A 22,863-nucleotide genomic window follows, 5' to 3' on the forward strand; every position below is an offset into this window, starting at 1 on the left:
CTGGTTCCTCTATTTTCCTATGTTCCAAGAGCCTTCAACCTCCTTCCTGTTGATGTGGCCTATCCAGGAATGGAATCCGGGAATCCGTTAGCATGTGGGTTTACATGTATTCTTCTTTCAGTCACAAATACATGCTCATACACATGTAGGCACATAAAGACACACACAGACAAACACATAATTAAAATTGTCTATTGTTTGAGTTGTTGTTTGTAGTTATAACTTTCAGAACAGTGTCAATAATAGTTTCTGTTCCTAGAATAAACCCTTTTTGGCCACAGAATGTAATTCTTTCCATGTATGGATTTATTTGATTTCCTAGTACTTAGTTCTCTCTGTATTCATAAAGGAGACTGGCCTGTAGTTCCAGCAGGGGTATTTATACTAGGTTAAAAAAAAAGAAAAATAATGAATTAATTTGGATCTACACTACAAAACTGCTTATGTAGTCAGATTTATGTGTTCCTAGATTTTTAGAGGAACTTTCCCATAACAAATCAGACCCATGCACATTACTACAGCTAATTACGAACAAGCAATTTTCCACCCGGCATGGTGACACATGCCTGTAATTCCAGAGTCTCAGGAGCCTGAGGCAGGAGGATCACAAATTCAAAGCCAGCCTCAGCAATTCAGTGAGGCCCTAAGCAACTTAGCAAGACCCTGTCTCAAAATATACAAGGTTAGGAATGTGGCTCAGTGGCTAAGCATCCCTGTGTTCAATCCCTGGTACCAAAAGAAAAAAAAAAAAGGAGCGATTTTCCATAATTTCCATGATAATTGAGCTAATGTATTATGTTACCATTTCTAAATTAATCTTAGGAAGTTATATTTCCCTGGAGAGTTATCTTTTTAGACTGATTTTTTCAGGAATGTTAGTAGAACTTCAAATCACTTGCATTTGTGATTATACCTCCTTTCTCATTCTAAATGTTGTGAATTAGTAGAGATATTTTCTTTTACACTTCATTAGACTAAGTAAAATTTTAAGTAAAATTTTTCCTTTTATAATGGTTTTCAAATAAACTGTTTCTTGGACTTGTCTACTCTATGACTTTTGGTTAATTTCTTCTTTCTCATCTATTAAATACCATTTCTCCTGATTTCCTTGGAATTGCTTTGTTGTTCTTTATATAGTTTTTAGTTGCATTATTTATTCAGGTTTTTTATGACTTTGAAATCACTCTTGCATACAACTGTGATTATATCTCTTAACTTTTTTATTTTTAGTTATTATTCTCACCACTATTAGCTTAGTACTCTAAAACAGAACAGGTTTTTGGGTACATGATGCTAAATTTTCAGTTGGTTAGATATTTTAATATTGTTTATCTTTATTATGTTGTTGTTATTAAATTGTCTGTCCAGGCAACAATAAATGTTGGTGAGGATGTGGTGAAAAAGGTACACTCATACATTGCCGGTGGGACTGCAAATTGGTACAACCACTATGGAAAGCAGTATGGAGATTACTCAGAAAATTGGGAATGGAAGCATCATTTGACCCAGCTATCCTGCTCCTTGATTTATACCCAAAGGACTTAAAAATCAGCATACTATAGTGATGCAGCCACATTAATGTTCATAGCAACTCAATTCACAGCTAGAGTATGGAACCAAACTAGGTGTCTCTCAATACATGAATGGATAAAAAAAATGTGGTATACTCAATGGAATATTTCTCAGCTTTAAAGAAGATTGAAATTATGGCATTTGCCAGTAAATGGTTGGAGTTGGAGAATATCATGCTCAATGAAATAAGCCAATCCCAGAAAACCAAAGGCCGAATGTTTTCTCTAATATGCAGATATTAATTCACAATAAGGTAGGGGGCACTAGGGAAGAATAGCATTACCTCAGATTAGATAGAGGGAAGTGATGGGAGGGGAAGGGATGTAGGGATAGGAAAGATGGTCGAATGAAACAGATATTATTACTGTATATATGCATGCGACTATACGACCAGTATGATTCTGCAACATGTATACTCAGAAAAATAGAAATTTTATCCCATCTATGTATAATATATCCAAGTGCATAAATGCATTCTACTGCCATAAATAACTAACTAAAACAAATTTTTAAATTTTAAAAAATTATCTGTCCATAGAATATGGAGTTTTTGATCATGTATTTTGAGAAACTCATTGAAAATTCCTCCAAAGTTGCTCATGAGGTAATTTTTGGTTTGGTATTTCTTAGGCACTTGAAAAGAAAATTTATTTACTGAAGTATAAAGAGCTTAACACTCTGAATTAAATCAACATAAATTCAACTGTTCCGCTATCTTATACTTTACAATGTGAGATATATAATTAATTGAAAGAAATCAAAATATTTCACTACTGATTTGTTTCCGTTTCTTTTCACAGCCTTAAAACTTTTACCTTTTAAGTCTGATGCCTTGTTATTTTGTACATAGCCATGTAGAATCTAAATGCCCTTCAACATTGACTGACTTCCTACTTTACCTCCCTAACTTAATTTAAATTTACCCCATGATTAACCCTGCAAAGCCTTCTCTTTTGTCAGCATTTAGCAATTTCTTTGGTGTTTTCTTATTTAATCTTTAGGAGTTATTTTGGTTTTAGGGTGTCTCCTTTCAACTACATTTTAAATTTGCTCAGTGGGGAACTTTAACATTTACTGTCCTAGGTCTTATTTTACCTCTGACACCTTATATTTTTTTTTCATTCTCCTTTCTTATTCCTTTCTTTTTAAATTTTTCTTTGTGTGCTGGTACAAGTCATATTTTTTTGTTTTTTTTTTCCTGATAAGTTTTGGACAGTTCAATGTTTAAGTCACACTAATGTCTCCTTTGAAATTTTACTTATCATTTATGGCAACTCGGCACCTCTGTTAACATTGAGAAGGGACCAGCACATCCCCTTTGTCTCCTGTCTTAAATGAGAGTAGTAATGACCCACATGATCAAGCAATCAGAGGACTAAAAGAGATGATGCACTTCAAGTTCCATGAACAGTATCTGCCACATAGAAGGACTCACTGCCAGATGTACCTGATGCCATTTTGTTGTCCTTGTCACTTCCCCCCATATAAAACAAGGAAACCCGACTTCCTTCTCCATCCTGCTCACCATTTTTGTTTTCTTACTGCATTTCATGGTATTTTTGTTACTGTTAAAACACTTCTAAATTGTGTGTCATCTTTTTCATTAAGTTCCTGCAACAGGCGAGTTTTCTTTATGATTCTGTTTATACCAGTTAATCTAAGGTCAGCATGATTAAACTGTCCCAAGCACAAATCTTTTTGTGCTTCCTGTGGTCCATATGCCCCAATGCTTTTGCTTCCTCTGCTTATAAATGGTTATTTGCCTGTATGAAGCCTGCTTAAATGATCCTTTTTTCTTATGTTGTTTCATATTGTGAAAGAGAAAATTGAATGAGTTTCTTTGTGGGTGACCTGTATAGGAACACAGGTTAGGGATGCTTTGGTGTCCTTTGTTTTTGATGCTGTAGCATCTGACGGAATACTTGAATATGCTGGCAGAAAAAAAAAAAAAGACACCTCCTTTTCACTACCTGACCCAACACATGATGGCTCCCCATGGATAGCTTTGGGTCTTCTATCCTTATTTAGCAAAGGAACCCTTTTTTATCTAATCCTGGAGTAATGCTTCCACTCTCGTCATTATGACAACTTCTTCAAGATCCAATTACTTCTGTAGCTCTCCTCTAATATTACCAACTTTAGTGATTTCCAGATGAGGGAGTCTTTATTTTGCATTGCATGATAGTTTCTCAAACCTGCCCCATACCACCTGGCTCCCTTTCTTCAGCTCCAAGGTGTCACCTTTACTTTTCTTAATGCCTTAAGTTCTACTGTGGTTTTCCTGCTGGCTATAAATTCTTTCCTTAACTCTTCCAGACCCCTCCATTTCTCATCTAGTTTGATCATCAGCTTTCATATCTTATTTTGAAGATTCTATTTTTTTCAAATGTATTCAGAGTAGAGAGAGAGGATATTAAATTCACTTTTTATTCCAGTAGTAAACATTTTCATGATTAGGGTCTTCCTTTACTTAACCTGAATATTATAATCCTTATTCATTTTATGTTTTAGAAGGTTTTACAGACACTAAATCACTGTTTCGTGTTTTATGTTCATTCATTTCTAAAATAAAAAGTTTCTAAAGATCTAGAATTTGTGCCCAAATGTCCGGAGAAGAACCCTGTGATCACTTTAGTATGTAGATAGTGTTAGAGTCCTTGTATTTTATTTTAAGCTTGAAGGCAGTCAGTGTAAGTGTATGTCACCAGTTGAGGGATGCAGCACCTCAGGGATGGATCACACAGACTAAGCAAATAATAAGTCTTCATCAGTGTTGGCTGTTATCAGCATTAACACCATCATTGATAAATTTGATTCCACAGAAAATTCCTAATCCATCCACTGTGAAAAAAAATTCAGTGAGTGAAGTTAAAGATGAATGACAGAAAAACACAAATGATACTGCAATTCTTTTACAAATGTGTAAAATATTTTATGATCAATTGAAAGATCTAAAACCTATGAGAAAAAAGGTTGAGTTTTGAGCAATATGTTTCTGCCCATGTAAGCCATATAAATTGGCCTATAAAATATGAAAGATATTTAGCCCTACTAATAATTAATAAATTATAGGTTTTTAAGGTTGCTAATTTTTACATATGAAATTGTCAAAAATTTTTTTCAAATTAATTACAAGTATTAAACAGGCTGTGAAGAAAAGAGCATTCTCTTACACCAACCAGTGGGATGATGAATTTAAAAATGCAAATTTAGAATTGAGCAAGTGAACTAAACAGATATTTTTCAAATGAAGAAGTCCAAATGGCCAATAAATATGTGAAAATTGGTCAACATCTTTAGCCATCAGGAGAATGCAAATCGAAACCACACTAAGATTTCATCTCATTCCAGTTAGAAAGCCAATCATCAAGAGCACAAATTATAATAAATGCTAACAAGGAAGGATGGGGGAGAAAGAAACTCATGTACACTGTTGGTGGAAGTGTAAATTAGCACAGCCACTATGGAAATCTGTATGGACTTTCCTCAAAAGACTAGGAATGAAGCCATCATATGATCTAGCTATCCCACTCCTTGATACTTACCCAGAGAACCAAAATCAGCACACTATAGAGATACATACATAACCCACTCACAATAGCCAAGTTATGGAATCAGACTAGGTATCCATCAACAGATAAATAAAGATAATGTGATATTTCTCCCTCCCTCCTCCCTCCCTCCTTCCCCCCATCTCTCCTCTTACACATGCACATACACATGAGTTTTATTCAGCCATAAAGAAGAATGAAATCATGTCATTTGCAAGAAAAATGGATGGAACTAGAGAGCATCATGTTAGAGAGCATCTTAACCAGGGAGATCAATAGTACAGAGAGACCAATAGTACAGAGAGACCAATAGGATAGAGGAAGGAGATCAGTGGGGAAGTGAGAAGGAGAGGGCAAGAGGAAGTACCACGGAATGAAATGTTTCAAGTTGTGTTATGTGCACATACAAATATGAAACCCACAACGAAACTCACTATTCTGTTTAATTATTATGCACCAATACAATTTTTAAAATAAAAATAACATATTTGACCAAGAAAATAACCTTACAGCACTATAGCTCTTAGATATCTTTGTGTGTAAATGCAACTACAGAGGAAGAAAATGTTCATTCCAGTATTGATTATAATGGGAAAATGTACTAGCAAGTGTAAGGATGAGCTGCTGTAACAAAGACACCCAATAAATATTTCCTGGATCAAAACATATAGATCTTTATTCCTCTCTCACCTAAGTTTCAAGGTAAGCTGTTCAGATGGATAAAGACAGCTCTACTCCTTGTGGTCATTTGAGCACCCACTTTTCTTCCAAGATATTGCTCTACTACTCCCTAGGACATTGTCGTAATCTCCATGTCTGAACAGAATCTCTACCACATGCATATGGCAGCTGGTATGAAAAGGGAGAAAGGAGTGGAGCAGGCATACATCACTTCAATGCCTAGTTTCAGAAGTGATACATATTATTCATTACATTCCATTAGCAAGAACACACTCCCATTTCTGCGTGTATCCCCCAGAAACTTTGAGGAAAGTAATCAAATATACCCAGGAAAAAATAAAATGGATTTTGGCAAACGACAAGTCTCTGCCTTGAGAAAATACTAGAAACAAAATGGTGTTCATCAAAAGATTAATTAATCTGATACCTCTATTCAATATAAAAGAACCAATAGAAATAGAGCCTCATCATTAGGTAAACATCATTAGGTAATATCATTTTGTGGGCAAGATTCACCAGTGGATGTTAAAATGAGAGGGCAGATATATGAGGAGAAACAGGACATTCATAGTCCATGGTCACATGATACCCATTCATTACAAAGGGAGAAACTGTATCTCTTAGTGGAACAACTTGGCAAATATCACCTCAGCCCAGTGACCAAAGTTAATCACTGGCAAGGGAACATGCCAATCTACTAATAAAAAGATAACATCAGATAAACCCAAATTGAAGGACGTTGTACAAAATAACTGGCAAATAAAATTTACAGAGGTCAAAGTTACAAGAGACAAAGACAGACCAAGGACTTGATACACACCAACTCAGGAAACAGAACAACAAAATTCAATGTGAAATCTTGGATTATTCAATGTGGAATCTTGGATTGGATCTGGGACCAGAAAAAGGTCATTAATTCTCATTAATTCTAGGTCAACTAATTCTAATAAGGCAAAATTCCAATGAGGTCTGTAGTTAATGAGTTGATAGTTTTATATCAGTCTTCATTTCAGTTCATCTCAGCATTCCTTGGCAATCATGGTGCTGTGGTTGTTTAAAACGTAAAGGAGGGGAAGCGAGGTGAAGGGTACATCCGACTCCACCATTTTGCAAAGTTTATGATGAAAATTATTTTTAAGTAAAATGTTTTTTTAAGAGAAATAAGCCATACAGCTTTCCAGAGTTGCTCTTTCATAGATGGTAGAATTCAGAGCCCTGCTGAATTGAAAAGTTTGAAATAACTCTTCAACACCGAATAGCTAATGTTTAAAATCACAAGTTGTTGTTGTTTTAACCCCCTCATTTGGTATAATCCGACTCTATGTTTTTTCTTAATTTTAGAAAGAAGCAAAGTCTTTGTTGTTCTTTTGGCAAAGGAAACCTCTCTTATCTTAATCCCTAGGTACATTGATTGTTGAAAGTCAGGGAAGGCACCCAAGAAGGCTTGGTTACTGGCAAAAAATGAAGTTCAAGATGAGAAAAGGGGAGACTCAAAGAGTCTTCTAGGCCAAAAGAGTGAAGAAATGATATATATATAGGGAATATATATATATATATATATGTGTGTGTGTGTGTGTGTGTGTGTGTGTGTGTGTGTGTGTAATTCAAAATATTTATATGTAGGGAATTCAAAAAAAAAAAATATATATATATATATATATATGGAATTCAAATCTGTAAGGCCGGCAATCCATTCATCATTCAACACAGAATACCTATCCTATGCCAAAATCTATATCTGTGTGTCAGAGACACAATAATTAACAGCATAGTCCCTGACCTTGTGTATAAAATAAGGCTGTGCAGGCCTGGCACAGTGGTACACACCTGTAATCCCAGTGACTCAGGAGGCTGAGGCAAGAGGATCATAAGTTCAAAGCCAGCCTCAACAAATTAGTGAGGTCATGAGAAACTTAGCAAGGCCCTGTCTCAAAATTTAAATACTAACGAAAAACAGGCTGGGGGTATGGCACGGTGGGTAAGTGCCCCTGGATTCAGTCCCTAATACATGATACAAAAGAAAGAAAGAAAGAGAGAGAGAGAGAGAGAGAGAGAGAGAGAGAGAGAGAGAGAGAGAGAGAGAAAGAAAGAAAAGAAATGTGTAGAATGTTAATCATGCTACTTGTCATCATAGCTGTAAAACTGATCATAAGGACCTGGAAGCTTAGAGTGTTGAAATCTATGTTGCAAAGTCAGGGAAGGTTGGAGCAGCACAAGGAAAGCAACACTGGAGCTCAGATGATGACCCTAAGTCTTAGATAATGACCCTCAGCGATCCAGGAAATTATGTGAAGAAAGCCGTCCCACACAATACAGCATGAACAAGACAACCCACCCTTGTTTCCATTCTTATTACCCAGTGGGACACATGCTAGGCACATTTGTTATGAGCCACAGTGGGAACACTATAGAAATGTCCTCAGGGCAACTCCTTTGTGATTTCAATTGGTGGCTCTAGGTGCATGATATTCTACCTCAGCAAGCTCCTATTGAATACTGTATTAGTTTTCTAGAGCTGGCATAACAAAAAAACACAGAATGGATGGCCTAATTACAGAAGTTTATTTTCTCTCTCTTCAGAAAGCTGGAATTCTGAGATCAAGGCACTAGTTTTTTTGGAGGTCTCTCTCTTTGCCTTGTAGAGGGTCAACTTTTCACTGTGTCCAAAAGGTAGAACGAAGGTAGCACGAAGAATTTTGAATTCTTTATTTGATGCTGCCACTAAAAGACCTGACCAGAACAATTATAAAGGAGGACAAATCTACTTAGAGGATCACAGTTTCAGAGATTTCAATCCATAGGAGGATGGCTCCATCCCTCTGGGCTTGAAGTGAGGGAGAACATCATGTCAGAAGAGTGTGGCAGCAGGGAGCAGCTCACATGATGATCAGGAAGCAGGGAGAGAGAGCACTCATCAGATGCAAAATATGTAGCCCAAAGCCACTCCCAATCATCCACCTCTTCCAGCCACACCCTCCCTGTCTTCAGTTACCACTCAGTTAATCCCTATCAGGGGATTAATTTACTGATTAGGCTAAAGTTCTCACAACCCAATCATTTCAACTCTGAATGTTCTTGCATTGTTTCACACATGAGCTTTTAGGGGACACTTTACATCCAAACTGTAACACATGGTCTTTCCTATGTATGTCTCTCTGTGTGTCCTAATTTCCTCTTCTTGTACGGGCTCTGATCACACTGGGTTAGGGCACAGCCTAATGGTTCCATTTAACTTAACTACATTTGCAAAAAGCCCTTCCTCCAAACACAGTCATATTCTGAGATATAGGGTGTTAAAAGGCTTCAAGATAAGAATTTGGGGAGGAAATGGTTCACCCAGTGACCAGCACCTGCTATTTGCAAGGCAATATGGGAGGCAGTACTTGATCAATGAAACCTAGTGTTATACTTGAGTGTAAATATTTTTGTTCTGTAGCTCACCACTTAATCAGCAGAACCATTTAATGTATAAATCAGAATTTATATAAGTCCAGACTTTTGAAGTCCTCATTTGCCCTTGAAACACTTTTTCTACCTTTTAGACAGCCATCATTTTTCTATTTCCTGTTTTTCATTGACCTTCCTAAGGCCCAACCCACTCTTTGCTCTTGGGAAGAAAAAAAATGATGGGACGGAATCCCTCCTCCTCTCTGCTCCCTAGCAACAGCAGCTGCACGTTCATTTGAAGCAGAGAGGGGCCTGGTCACCGCTGCAGGAGCTGAAGCTTGGTGGCTATAGCATCAGACATCCTGATGTGATTCCCACCCAAAGAACCAGAGGGTTCATGACCTGAGCTTTCAGTTCCAACCTCTGTACCGCCTCTACACACAGGGCTCTCCCCAACAGGGTTCCAGGACTCAGGAGTCTGCTCAAAAACCTGCCACCTAATCCATGACACTCCAGGTGCCGGCTTCCTCTCCATTCTTTAACCCAAAGTTCAGTGAACAATGTAGATTTTGCAGAAGATTGTGAAGAGAAGAAAAAGGAGAAAGGCTTATAATGTACACTCCATTTCGTAGTTCTCTTAACAAAACTCCCTTCCTGCATGCCACCCCTAAATTCATTTCCCCTCTATTCTTCCTGGGACAGCCTTCTCATGTCAGACCTCCCCTCCACCCACCTTTCATGAGCAGCTTGATCCTCAAACCTGCAAACCTCATTCTTCTCGGGACTCAGGAGAAGCATGCATTGTTTATTTCTTTTCATGGAGATTTGTCCTTGTGGTACCCTCTTCCCTTTTCAGGTGGCTTCTCGAGGTATTCATTCTGAGCACATCAAATTCTCTTTCCCAAGAGCAATCTGTGACCCAGCTCTGAGGTGATATGACTGCCCCGTGTGGTTACACTTGCCTCCCCTTGCAGGGACTAGGTGACAGTAGTACTTCTTCACCTCATGCTAACCAGAAATGGCAGGGTGGTGAAGTTAAGAGCTTGGAGAAGTTAAGAGCTGTAAATGTAAAATTTCTAAGCTGATTCTAAGCCACAAAGCCTAAGTTAAAGTGTAAAAGACCGGGCATTGTAAAGTTTTTAAACTGCAAGGCCTGGGTTAAAAAGTAAAAGACCAGATATTGTTAAAATTCCTCTGCTACCCCCCCAAACCTGTAATCCCTGTAGCTGTTAGGACAATACTGAAACTGCCCAGTAAATATTCTCACTGACTCCCTGGTCGTCTAATAACTTGGGACTCTGTGTAGTTTGTCACGTAGTTATTTAGGCCCTAAAACCAATCAGTTTGAATGTGTACCCCGCTTAGAAGTGACCAATCACCCCTGCTCAGTTTGTTCCCGCCAATGAATGTACTAATCATGTCTCAGAGTTGTTGTTCAATTTTCCCGCATCTCCTGATGATTTGTTCTGATGTATGCAAAGCCCCCGCCCTCCCCAAAAAGTGTACTTAAGCTCTGCTTGACCTCTGCTCTGGGCTATGGGCTGCTCTCCTTTCTTGAGTGGGCACGGAGCCCCAGCATGCTGATTCAATAAATCCCCTTCTGCCAATTGCATGAAGCTGGTCTCTTGTGGTCTCTTTCTCCAACGCTTCGCTGGACCCTTACAGAGCTAATGAAGTTGCCCTTGAGTGCCAGACACTTTGCCAGGGACTTTAGTTGCTTTATCTTATTCAGTTCTCTTAACAAACTTGCAAAAGTAGTATTATCACCTCTATTTTATAGGTAGAAAAGTTGGGTTCAGAAAAGTTAAGGAACTTTCCTATGCAAAGCTGGAAAGAGCAGCAAAAGTCAGTCCAACCGCAAAGCCTTGAACTCCTCATTATGTCTTATCCTCAGATATGAAGAACCCCCCCATCCCTGCACATGAGGTGGTCCTTAAAACTTTTCCTCCTTGTTAAACATCTAATCTTCTGTGGCCCTTGGCCATGTCACTTAACATCTTTCTAACCCATTTTCTTCACCTGTAAAATGGGGGATAATACTTGCTCTGCTATACTTACAGGGCTGTTTCATGGAAAACCATTAAATAAAAAATGTGTTTGTGTGTGTGTGTGCATGTGCATGTATTGGTGTGTTGCTGTGGCCAAAAAGTGAAATATTATGATCTTGACAGTGAGATGTTATCATTTTTACATTTGCCATTGAACAAGACTTAACCAGTGTCACCACTTGGGGTTTAAATAATATTAGGTAAGGACTGTTTCCAGGACAAGACAAAAAAACAAAAAACAAAAAAACAAATCTCACAATAGCTAGGACATTCAGAAAGGAAGGAGAAAATATCTGAGGAAATTGGTGGTCTTTATTTTTCTAGTGGAGGGGAATAGTCAAGCAGTAGCTGGACGTCCATGGTACGATAATCTTTCTATTCCAGCAGCTGTGAACTTGAGAGCTCCACAAAAACTTTCTTCGAGAAAATATGGCAGCCAGCCTCAGGGCACAGAGGACACAACTGGGAGATTTTTCCCTTTCCAGTGGTTCCGTCTGATGTGACTCTCTGCCCTGTACTGCATTCAGATCCTACCTGACCCCAGGATACACTGCTTTCTCCAAGGCCAGTATCTGCCTTATGGAGAACCTGCAGGGGGTCACAATGGATCACCAAACTACTCATGCCTCCTGCTGGCCATCTTCACTACCTGCAATGGACCCCCACACACATGCCTGCCTCTATCTTTCTTAACCACTGTGGTTTTGCACACCAACCAACACACAGAGTGCCAGTTGGGTTGGGCTCTTTAGAAAAGTTTTACTGGAGAACTGTTTGTAGTCGTATCGTAAGCACTACTTTAATCATGTTGAGACTCCAGAATCCTGGCTCTTGGTCATCTCATTCCTGTTTCCCTGTCCAAATCTCCAATCTTGCTGTATCTGCTCTAGTGCGTTCAGTCAGTTCATTAGTTCGTACATCAGTCAATTTACCGAATATACACATAGGTTAAGAAGAGCTCAGACTCTGAAGTCAAATTGTTCCTTGGTTCTAATATCACCTCTAGCAAACTTGCAGGGTTTATTGGGGAACACTACTTAACTTCTCTCTACCACCACCTCTTATCCATGAAATAGTGATAGTACCTGCTTGGAGGATTAGTGTGAAGATCAAAAGATAACTCCTTTAAAACACTTAGGATGATGTCCTGTATACTGCAAGAATTTAATAATTTTCTGCTAGTGTAATGGATATCATAACAATGTGCTGGGTACTGTGCCCTGTGTTTGGAATTAACCTCAGGGTCTACAGGGGAACCCAGGAGCAGAAGGCAGGAAAGACAATGCCAGACCTCCATGCTGCATGCTCTGGGGTCACAGAGAAGAAAGCAACCAGAGCACCTGAAGGGAGGTCAGGCAAGACTCTAGAGAGAACCTAAGTAGTCCAGGAGTCCCACTTCTTCTCCAGGAACATTGACATAGACATGAAAGCCCCCCGACACAACAGAGGCACTGAAGGTTATGTATCACTGAAAACCTGGGGACTGTCCTTTGTCTGTCAGAGTGCCTGGGGTAGCGAAGAGGGTGAGTAGAGATAATGCTAGACAAGTTGGATGGCCTGTCTATCAGGAAGGCTCTTGCATCCCACAGTAAGGAACCTGGACATAACATAGAACGGAGGGGGCCATCAAAGCACTTAAACTGTTCAATTATATGTTGTAAAGTTGATTCATTCTTCAAAATTTGAAAGAAGGTCTTGACTATTCCAGCCCCTGGTGACAGCACCTTTCTTTGCCATCAAAACACTCTACTTATCACTTGATAATATAAATATAGGGTCTTGTATCACCCTCAGATAGTTTGAAGCATCGCTACTTGTCTCCAGAATTAGATTTTAGACTTCCTAAAAGCAGACTATTCAAAGTCCTTTGCATTCCCCAATGTGCCGAACTGTCAGAGCTGGAAGAGGAATTTAACAGCCTTTAAGCTTCTGCTCTCCATCCCTGATGGAAGCCAAGCCAGTGAGCTCTAGAGACTTGCCCAAGAGCATACAGCTTATTTATGGCAAAGCATGCAATCATTCGTATTCAATAAATGTGGCTTTACCAATAAGTTCATTAACAAAGGGGGTTGGTAATTGTCTGTGGCAGAGCCTGGTAGATGTTGGAAGAACATTTCTGACTTTGAAGTCACCATCCAAACTAAAGTGAATCAGTGAATGTATTGGGCTTACCATAAAAGAAATCAGACTGTGGGTGGGTAAAACTTTCCCACGGTAGGCTGACATTTCTCAAAATCTCAAAGCACCCTCTCTGCCCATCCAGCCATGGGTAAAACGTCAGGGATAAACACAGGAGGTATTTTGACACAAGCCCCTGCATCAGCCACACTTGGAGGAGATGAGTGAATCTGTGTGGCTGATGGGCTGTGGAGGAAGCTGGGTCTCAGAGACCGTTTCCTTGATTATTAAATGTCATCAAATGGCTTAATAGTACCTTTTTCAAAAAAAGAAAGAAAATAATGCATGTTTCAATTAAAGGTGTAACTCTATTTTAGAAAAGTTAAATTGTGAAAAGGAAAGGGCATATTCATCTTAAAGATGTAGATCACATATGCATATCAAGGACGAGACATTTGCTTGCAAAGCTTCCCTGATGACCTCATTGGAATTCAAAAATAAAAGCCTGTGTGTTACTGGCATCTCTTACATAGCCAGGGAAAGGTCTGTAGGGAGGCGACTGGGTTTATGGTCAGATGACAACAGGCAGGAGCCTTAGCTGCTGCGGAGCTGAGGGGTGACTGTGCCTCTTGATTTACTGCCTGTGTGGGTAGAGACTCGTTTACACCTCCCCTTTCCCACACGGTGTGAACTTTACATCCTGGCTGGAATGATCGAGCACATGCTGGCTAATTAACTTTATGTGCTACTGCAGAACAGACGGGTTAATCAATACGCCTGCCATTACAGTCACCTTCAGGCTGAATCCTCTGTGTTCCGTTGCTCTCACGACGCCCGATTTCTGCATTCCCTAATTAATTGGCATAGAAGTGTCGCTCAACATGGCAACCACATGGATTATTGCTAAAATTCCAGCTGGCACCAGGAAGATAAAACACACTTGGCTGAGGAGTTCTACTAAGAGGAGGTCAAAGGTGGGATACCTTCCCATCAAAGTTCGTTGGGTTTGAGGGACATTGGAGTCAGAGAGACCTAGGTGGGGATGTTCGTTCTGCAACTTACTAGCCATTTAACTTTGGGGAGAGTGCCCGATCTGTGTTCTCATCTGTAAAATGAGGAAATAATCTGAAACAGAGCCCCTTGCCTCCCTACTCGGCATTGCTCTCATTCATTCACTCTGTCCTTTCTCTCCTTTCTCTGAAATGACGATTCCACATCTCTCTTTCAACTTCCACCTTCTCCTCCCTCTGCCCCCCCCATTTCTTCTCACTCAGGAGACAGAACTGTTTCTGTTTTCCCTGAGAAAATAGGAGCAATCCAAAGAGAAGAGCCACATCCAACCTGCACCAATGCTACCATCTTGTTTGCATCTTTCTCTCTCTGGGTAAACTTCCTCATTCCAATCCAAAGCAACCCTTTCTCTTGTGTACTCTATCCCACCTCTGCTCATCTACTCAAGGATGTCATTTCAGAATCCGCCCCTCCCCCCGCCTTTATGCTTCATCAGATTAAAAGCGTACTGAAAAAATCAACCATGTTTCATACCATAAACCCTCCTGAGATGCTGCAGCCCCTCCAACAGCATCATTAATCCCTTTCATGGCAAAACTCAAATAAATCGTCCTTGCTCACTCTACCACTCACTTAGCCTTCAGTCCTTCCTTATTGGAACCTTGTCAATAAGGTTCTCACACTCACCATGTCACTGAATCTGCTCCTGTTGAGGTTCCCAAAGGCATTCCTTTGGCAAAAAGCAATGACCAATCCTCCAACCTCACACTACTTGACATGATCCCTCCTTAGGATTCACTTGACGTTCTCAGCTACTCACTCTTCTTTGGTCCATTTTCTTCCCTTAAGGTTTTCTCTTTCCTCACCCCTGTCTTTTTTCCTCTCATGCTCAAGTTCCTTTGCTTATTGATACTAGTGTCCTCTAAATATTAAAGGTGCTCTCTCTTCAGATCACTTCCCTCCACTATCTGCGTTCACTGTCGACATAATGATTTCCTCTAGTATCATGGCTCTAAATACCATCTATATGCTAATGATCCCCAAGTTGTTACTCTAGCTTGGACCTTGATCCTCAATCCCAGAATTATCTATGCAGCTGCCAACTTGGTAGCTCCACTTGAATTCCAAATAAGCATTTCAAACCACCATGTTGGCATCTTTCTTCTCCAGTGTTCTTCCATCCAGTAAAGGGCACCTCCATTCACAGAGTTGTTCCAATCGTAAATCTTGAAATTACTCACCTTCCACATCCAACCCCTAAAAAATCCCCTAATTCTACCTTTTCAGTCCAGCCACATCTTACCCTAACCATGCTAGGCCAAGCAGAATTACGATAACTCCTCAGGACCATTTTAAGAGTCCCCCAACTGGTCTTCCAGCTTCCATCTTGTCTTCTTGCTATGTCTTCCAAAGGCTGCTAGAGTGGTCCTTTCTAAATAAAAGTCAGATTCTCACTTCCCTGTTCAAAACCATTACCCTTAGGATAAATTCCAAAGCCCTACAAGGCCTTGAATGATGCTGCCCTTGGCATCTGTGCCCTTCCTCTCCTTCATCATTCTGCAGACACTGTCCTCCTGATGTGTCTTACATATACTAACCTTGCTCTCTTTTGGGGGCTTTGGCTTTTGGTTTTACCACCACCCACAGTGCTCTTCTCCAGTGTAGCTCACACTCACTTCTTTCTCTGCTCAAATTTTACCTGTTAGAGAAGACCTCCTCATCACCTTCTAAGGCTGAATCTGCTACTGTTTTCCTTGGTAGCCTTTTACCCATCCAAATTTTAGTATATATCTCTTTATTTTATGTCTCTGCCTACAACACCTTAAATCTTTAAAGGGAAAGACGTTGTCCTTTCTCACTGCTATACCACCAAAATCAAGGACTATCGTTCATAGTAGTAACACAATAGATATTTGTTGAATGAATTATTTAATGAATGAATTATTTAATGAATGAATGATGCTAAGGAGTATAAGGAGTAGTTTCCAGCACATGGTGAGGTACTCAAGAATATCTGCTAATTTTACTGTGATTATTATAAATCAAGTGGAAATGGACTGTGGCACTGGTGCATGGAAGCTAGTTATTTGTGACACATGCAATTTTCAGAGTTTGCATCAATTTATGGATTTTATATGTTCCTATTACCTCTGCTTTTTATAGGGATAATTAGGCAAAAGTGTGTTGCTTTGAGCTCACGTGTGAGACTTTGTTTATTTGGTTTTTAAGCTGTCCATTTGAATGAGAAATGTTACATTTGCTTCCAAGGAAATTCTCAGGCTGTAGAGACAGGCAGGCCTCAACAGGATGACACAATTTCAGGCCCCATACCATAAGGCAAGGAAAAGATTTCAGGTTTCCTAGGATCACACTTAAATATCAGACATGAACTTCCAGGACACACAGACACCAGAAAGTAAATTTTTCTTTCCCACTCCACATCCCCCCCACCTCACTGACCAACATTAGTCCTCTCCCCAGGAGTGAGAAGTGACTCTCTTTTATCCCCCCATCCATCCCCAGAAGACTCACAGGCAGTGGAGGGCCCATAGGGGCCAGAGGAAGGCAATTTAACATTGAACCTGGTCTTGATTCACATAAGCTAGGTGACCTTAACCAAGCTACTTAAACTCTGTCAGCCTCCATTTCTCCAAGGACGAAACAACATTTCCCTTGAAGGGTAGGGAGGATTGGGATGGATCACCTTGTGAAGTATTTGGCCCAGCTCCACGGCCTCAGATCTGGCTCCCCTGTTCTGCCTGCCATTTATATTCATTCTCAGAGAGCTCTCCCGTGCATTATCCTCTATGACTCTCACCACTCTGTCCTGGTATAATCAGGGCAGGGGTTATTATTCTATTTTGAGACATGGGTAGCCAATTTGTTGAACTATTTGAACATAGTGGGAAGCAAACAGAAAATGATTTAAGTTTTTCTCTGTGATGGTATTTGCTTTGATAAGCCTCCCTGTCCCTGAGTTGCACATCCTTGACAAAAATCTTAGCAGAATCCTGAACTTCTTGGTTACTCTAATGTATTAAAAGTCTAAAATGAGACTATAGTGTCTCCTCCTATTTAATTCATCCTTTCTCCAGTACCAGTCCAGACTTACAGCCTGAAAGACTTGAAGTAAAGAAGGTCTATTTTGCTTCTTTGCTGCTTCCAGATCTTCACCTTGGTTTGGCTTGATCTCAGTGAATGATTGCTTCATAATTTCCTCTCACTTGGCTCTTTCAGAGATGAAAGGCCCTCTTCAAAATAAGTGCAATGCTCTCAAGGACTCATGACCTCACTCCCCCATATCAGGATATGCCAGGTTATGCTACAGAAACAAACAACTCCAGAATAACTAAGGGCCCCTCCTTCTGTCTTTGGCAAGTCTAGTTTCTCTGGTAGGTTTGCGCTGTAGGGCAGAGAAAAAGAGACAAGAGTATCAGGTGAGCCACTGTTTTCGACGTCTCTGTGTAGGTAGTTGAAGCTTCTCTGGTCCTTTCTGGCTGATGATGCCTCATTGCTGACACTGTTGGAACTTTTCTAGAAGGCTTTACAGAGTCTTCCCACTCAGTAGCTCCATGAAGTGGAGAGCTGGTTTCACACAAGCATAACCAACTTCAGGTGGGCAAAGAAGTACCATCCCTTCACATGCTCAGAGGGTGGGAAGAACAGCATTGTGTCCGTTATCTATTACTGTACACAAAGTAGATCTATAGCCTAAGAATGGCCTAAAATACCAGTCAATGCTTTAATCAATGAGTGTGGGGGTTGACAATTTGAGTGAGATTTAGCTGGATAGTTGTGGTCCCAGCTGGACATCCTTATGCCTGCAGGGCAGCAGGGTGGTTCTGTGTCTGGATTCTTCCTGGAGTGATGGGGGCTGGACTAGACCATATGTCTCTCATCATCCTTAAGGCTACTGGAGGTTTGTTTAAATGGCAGTCTGGCAGGTTTCCAAAGGGAGGCCCTAAGCAGGCACAGCATCCTGAGGCTTCAAATTGCTTCTGTCACCTTCTCTTGGTCAAATTCCCCAGACCATCAAGATTAAAGAAGTGGAAAAAGGTCTTCACTTTTATGAGGGGATAGGGAACATACCAGGGATGGAACCCAGGGGCACTCAACCGCTGAGCCACCTCCCAGCCCTATTTGTATTTTATTTAGAGACAGGGTCTCACTGAGTTGCTTAGTGCCTTACTATTGCTGAGGGCAGCTTTGAACTCATGATCCTCCTGCCTCAGCCTCCCAAGCAGCTGGGATTACAGGTGTGCACCCAGGCGCCTGATGGGTCTTCACTTTTAAGGGAGTAGTTGCAAAGCCACATTGCAAAGCAGGGTGGATAGGAGGGTGAAGGGAAGGGAACTGTGGCTTTTTTTTTTAGGTTTACTCCAAGCCCTATTGTTCACCACACCTCCCAGGTCTTCTGAGGTAGATGTTTGGGAGTTGGAGGTGGGGGTGCCTGGATTTGGCAATGTCACATCAGATCATCTTACATATCATGAAGGAGAGCCTGACCTCATTTGGTGGAGACCCTTATCAGAATGGAGCCCCATGTTGTCTGCAGCCCTGAGCTATGGATGTTAATTCCAGGCAACAGGACAACTGCCATAGGCATACAGTTATAAAGGAAACTACCTCTAAGGTGAAGTGACCGGTTGGAATTTATGCAGCTAGTACTGGTTCGTTTCTTTTCCCTGAAGGGAAGCGAGGCTGAGGATGAAAAGCATAGTGAATATGAGAGACTTGGAAAAGGCCGGTGTCTGGGATGAACAGAACAGGTGCTGGGCTGCTGTTACCAGGTCCAGATCGACCAGTCCCTAGAGCCCAAGGCCAGGAGATTTCCTTAAACCTAAGGAAAAGGAAATGTCTTGAAGGATTTTAAACAGAGTCTCACACATTCACATCGATGTTTCCAAAAGATCCCTCCAGCCTTGATGAGAAGACTGGATTAGAAGGCAGTAATGGGGGCTGGGTTAGAACTGCAGCCTCCGCTCAAACCCAGAAAGACAGGCAGAAGCTACTACTTTTTCTAAATCCATGTTGGTGCCTCCTCATAAATCCCAAAGGCAAAGGGGAAATGATCTAGTTTGGCATGGACAAAACAAGGGACAAGGCCGGGTACTGTGGCGCACACTTGGAATCCCAGCAGCTCAGGAGGCTGAGACAGGAGAATTGTGAGTTCAAAGCCAGCCTCAGCAAAAGTGAGGTGCTGAGCAACTCAGGGAGAGAGACCCTGTCTCTAAATAAAATATAAAATAGGGCTGGGGGATGTGGCTCAGTGGCTAAGTGCCCCTGAGTTCAATCCCCAGTACCCACCTACCCCCCCCCCACCAAAAAAAATACAAGGGACAGTGCCATAGGAAGGACAAAGAAAGCCAAATGTGTAATGGAAACACTATGTCAAATATGTGCACACACGCACACACACAGACACACAGAGGCTACTTATCCACATGTTCCAGATCCAAGCGAACTTGCAAGTTTCTGGTTTGTGTTCTGTGGATAATTTAGCCAGATTGATGTCAAGTCAGAGAGTGGCCTCTCCTGCTTGGCAGTGTGCAAAGACAAGCAGCTGCTAAGTGATCCTAAGAGAGGAAAGCCAGCATTGCGCACAGCCTTGGAGCCCTTGAATTGATACATCATTTCCAGTTGATTCAAATTCAAAAGCAAATGGTATTGCCGGTAGGGATATAGCTTAGTGGTAGAGCCCCTGCCCTGCCATCGTCAGGCCCTGGGTTCAATCTCTAACTCTGAAAGAATAAAAAAGAGTAAATGATGACAAAAGCCCATTTTGGCAGAGCCCTTGTGACTGCAGGTTGGTGGAATTTAAGGAAGCAGGGAAGGAAAGGCAGAGAGGCTCAACAGTGCCTTTTCCTGCCCTGTTGGCTTGGGGACAAGGGAAGGGGACGTTGCTGAATTCCAACCTCACTGGGCACTGACATCATCCTCACCCACACAAGGACACATAGGCGCCTCCCCGGGGGACTGTGGGTGTCAGCGGAACCGTTCTGTGCATGGAGCTGACCTCTGCACCCCCAGCATGAGTCTGCATGATAGATCGTAAGAGAGACTGTTCTGTCATTGCATTGCAGCTCCAGAAACTAAAACGATCACTTTCTTTCAAGACCAAGAGTTTACGGAGCAAAAGTGCTGACAACTTCTTCCAGCGGACCAACAGCGACGCGAAGCTGCAAGCGGACATGCAGGCCGAGGTCAGCCCCAGCTCCAGCCCCCTGCCTGCTCCGGGAAGCCTGGCGTCCACGCCCACCAGGGCTGGCCTGCACCCAGGCAGCGGCAAGGCTCATGCCTTTCAGGAACACATTTTCAAGAAGCCCACTTTCTGCGACGTCTGCAACCACATGATAGTGGGTAAGGCTTTCCCCTGCCCCTTCCTCCAGATCCAGCACCCCCTGGAAAGCTGAGAGAAAGTGGGCTACCATGGGTCCAGGTATCCAGAGATGGACTCTGAGCCTCAGAAATATACAGACAGGATTGTTGAGGCTGCTTTGGAGAACAGTATTTGTGGAGAGGTAAGGGAAGCAGGGTTGGGCAGGGAGAGAAGTTGGGTTGTGCTACAGTTTTAGACCAACTTCAGTTGGTCCTCCAGGGGGCCCTAAAACCCCTTAGGGTTATCCCCCAGTGAGTCTTTGTACATCTATATCATCCCAACATTGCATATGGGCAATAAGTGAGACTTGGAATGTGTGTTTCCCAAAGAGGCCAATGTCTGCCATCACTGAGACTGGACATATGGATGACTTCCGGTATGGCCAAGAACACAGAATTCTGCAATTCCCTTCACCCTTTGCCAAGGCTCAGTTAAGGAGTGGGATATTCCAATCGGGAGCCATTTTAGTTCCTATTAGAATCAAACACATCAGGCCAGTCCTCATTTTTAGGAAAGTATTATCTACCCACACTTTCACTTTCTAGTAGCAGTACTCACGTTCTTCCTTCAAACAAGCCATGTTTAGAAGTAGTGCTTATATCAGTCCAGGATTCCCACCATGGTGTTGCTTAATAACTACCCTTAAACTTCAGTACTTAAAACAGAGGCAGCATTTCCTCTCACTTGGGCATCTTCAGAACAGCTAGAGATTGGCTGATCCAGGCTCCACTCATTTATTGCATGTCCTTGAACCAATGGCCCAGCCTCGCCATGTTCTTCTGGCAAGAATGGGTAGAAGAACTCAAAGCTTCTTCAGGCCTTGGGCTTCTGATGGCATTTCTTGAGTTCAGGGTGAGTTACAAGAGCAAGCCAGAGTCAAGGGATGGAGATGTCTACTCTCCCTCTAGTAGCGGGGACTGTAAGCCACCAGAAGAAGGGCATGAACGCAGGATCAGTTAATCTGAATGACCACTTAGGTGGTCTCTGGATTATAGATCCTTTATCATTTGTTAAATTCAGCCATGTCTTGGAGTTCCTGTGCTCCCACTTCCAACTGGAAGTGGTGGCTGGAGTGTGACAGTCAGCATGGGGTCACTAGTGGTGGTCTCAGCATGCCCCATGCTCAGAATACTTAGGCAATCCAGCCTCCAACCTTAATATTTTTGTGAATGCCTGACTTCTAGTTCTGATGCGCCACTTTCAATTTCCACACGTATTTCCACCAAGCCTTTTCAAGGCAGTGCTATTCATAACCCTTAAATAAGTGATGATGAGCATCTATTTTAAATCTCATTGTGATGAGTGCGAAAAGACAAACGAACATGTGTTTTTAAAAATGAGTCATGGGAATGAGTTCACCTCTCAGGAATGTCACAGTCATTACCCTACAGGGGACTCTAGGTGCACCTCAAGTACCACAAAAATTTTGAAAGACTCTATTCTAAATATCTTTAAAAAAAAAAGCCCCATGCTAAAGAGAATGGCACTTTGCTTTTCTCTGATCATAATTAAACTTATATTGCAGCCGCCTTTTTATCTTGAAATGAAAGGAAAAAAATAGTCAACAAGTCATAGTGCTCTTTTCAAAGACAAAATAAAGGAAACCAGTAGTTGGCTTCTTCTAGGAATGAAGAAAGGGGTTTAGAGAGGTGACGTGAGGTAGCACAGAAAGGGGAAAATAAAAAAGACCAGAGGAAGGAGGTGAGCGGAGGGGCAACTGAGATGACGATGAGGCTGACCAATGTCCTAACTTCATGAACAAAGCATGGTGTTTTAAATTCACTGATAACAGAGCACATGTGATCTGCCCTCTTCCTCTTTCTTTACCCCTTCAATCTAGCCTCCTGTCTCCCCAGAGGAGGCCATCTTCATACTCTAGATGGTAGGGAAAGATGAGATGCTCTTAGCCCCTATGGGTGACATTTCAGAAAAGATATTAAAGGTATTTTCCCCCTTTAACTTAAATCTCAGGGCTGTATAAGGATGCATAAGAAAAATCAAATCTGATTTATTCACTTTCCAGCTGATGGGTGCTTCCTTAGAAAATGAAACCGATACCCTTTCTAAGATGGAGTGGATGCTCACAGTTGGTTCTGTGAGACTCCCCACTTGTGCC

At 41.5% G+C, this 22,863-nt stretch overlaps 1 protein-coding gene across 2 annotated transcripts in view; it reads left to right on the forward strand.

Moving 5' to 3' along the window:
* Positions 1–22,863, forward strand: part of Stac (SH3 and cysteine rich domain) — a 157,969-nt gene that overhangs the window by 56,604 nt on the left and 78,502 nt on the right. For both annotated transcript variants that reach the window (XM_026406409.2, XM_026406417.2), the window contains exon 2: positions 20,452–20,728. In XM_026406409.2, the coding sequence (XP_026262194.1) occupies positions 20,452–20,728 (277 nt within the window). The remainder of the gene's footprint in view (positions 1–20,451; positions 20,729–22,863) is intronic.

This window comes from Urocitellus parryii, chromosome 3 (assembly GCF_045843805.1).
Source record: "Urocitellus parryii isolate mUroPar1 chromosome 3, mUroPar1.hap1, whole genome shotgun sequence".
NCBI lineage: Eukaryota > Metazoa > Chordata > Mammalia > Rodentia > Sciuridae > Urocitellus > Urocitellus parryii.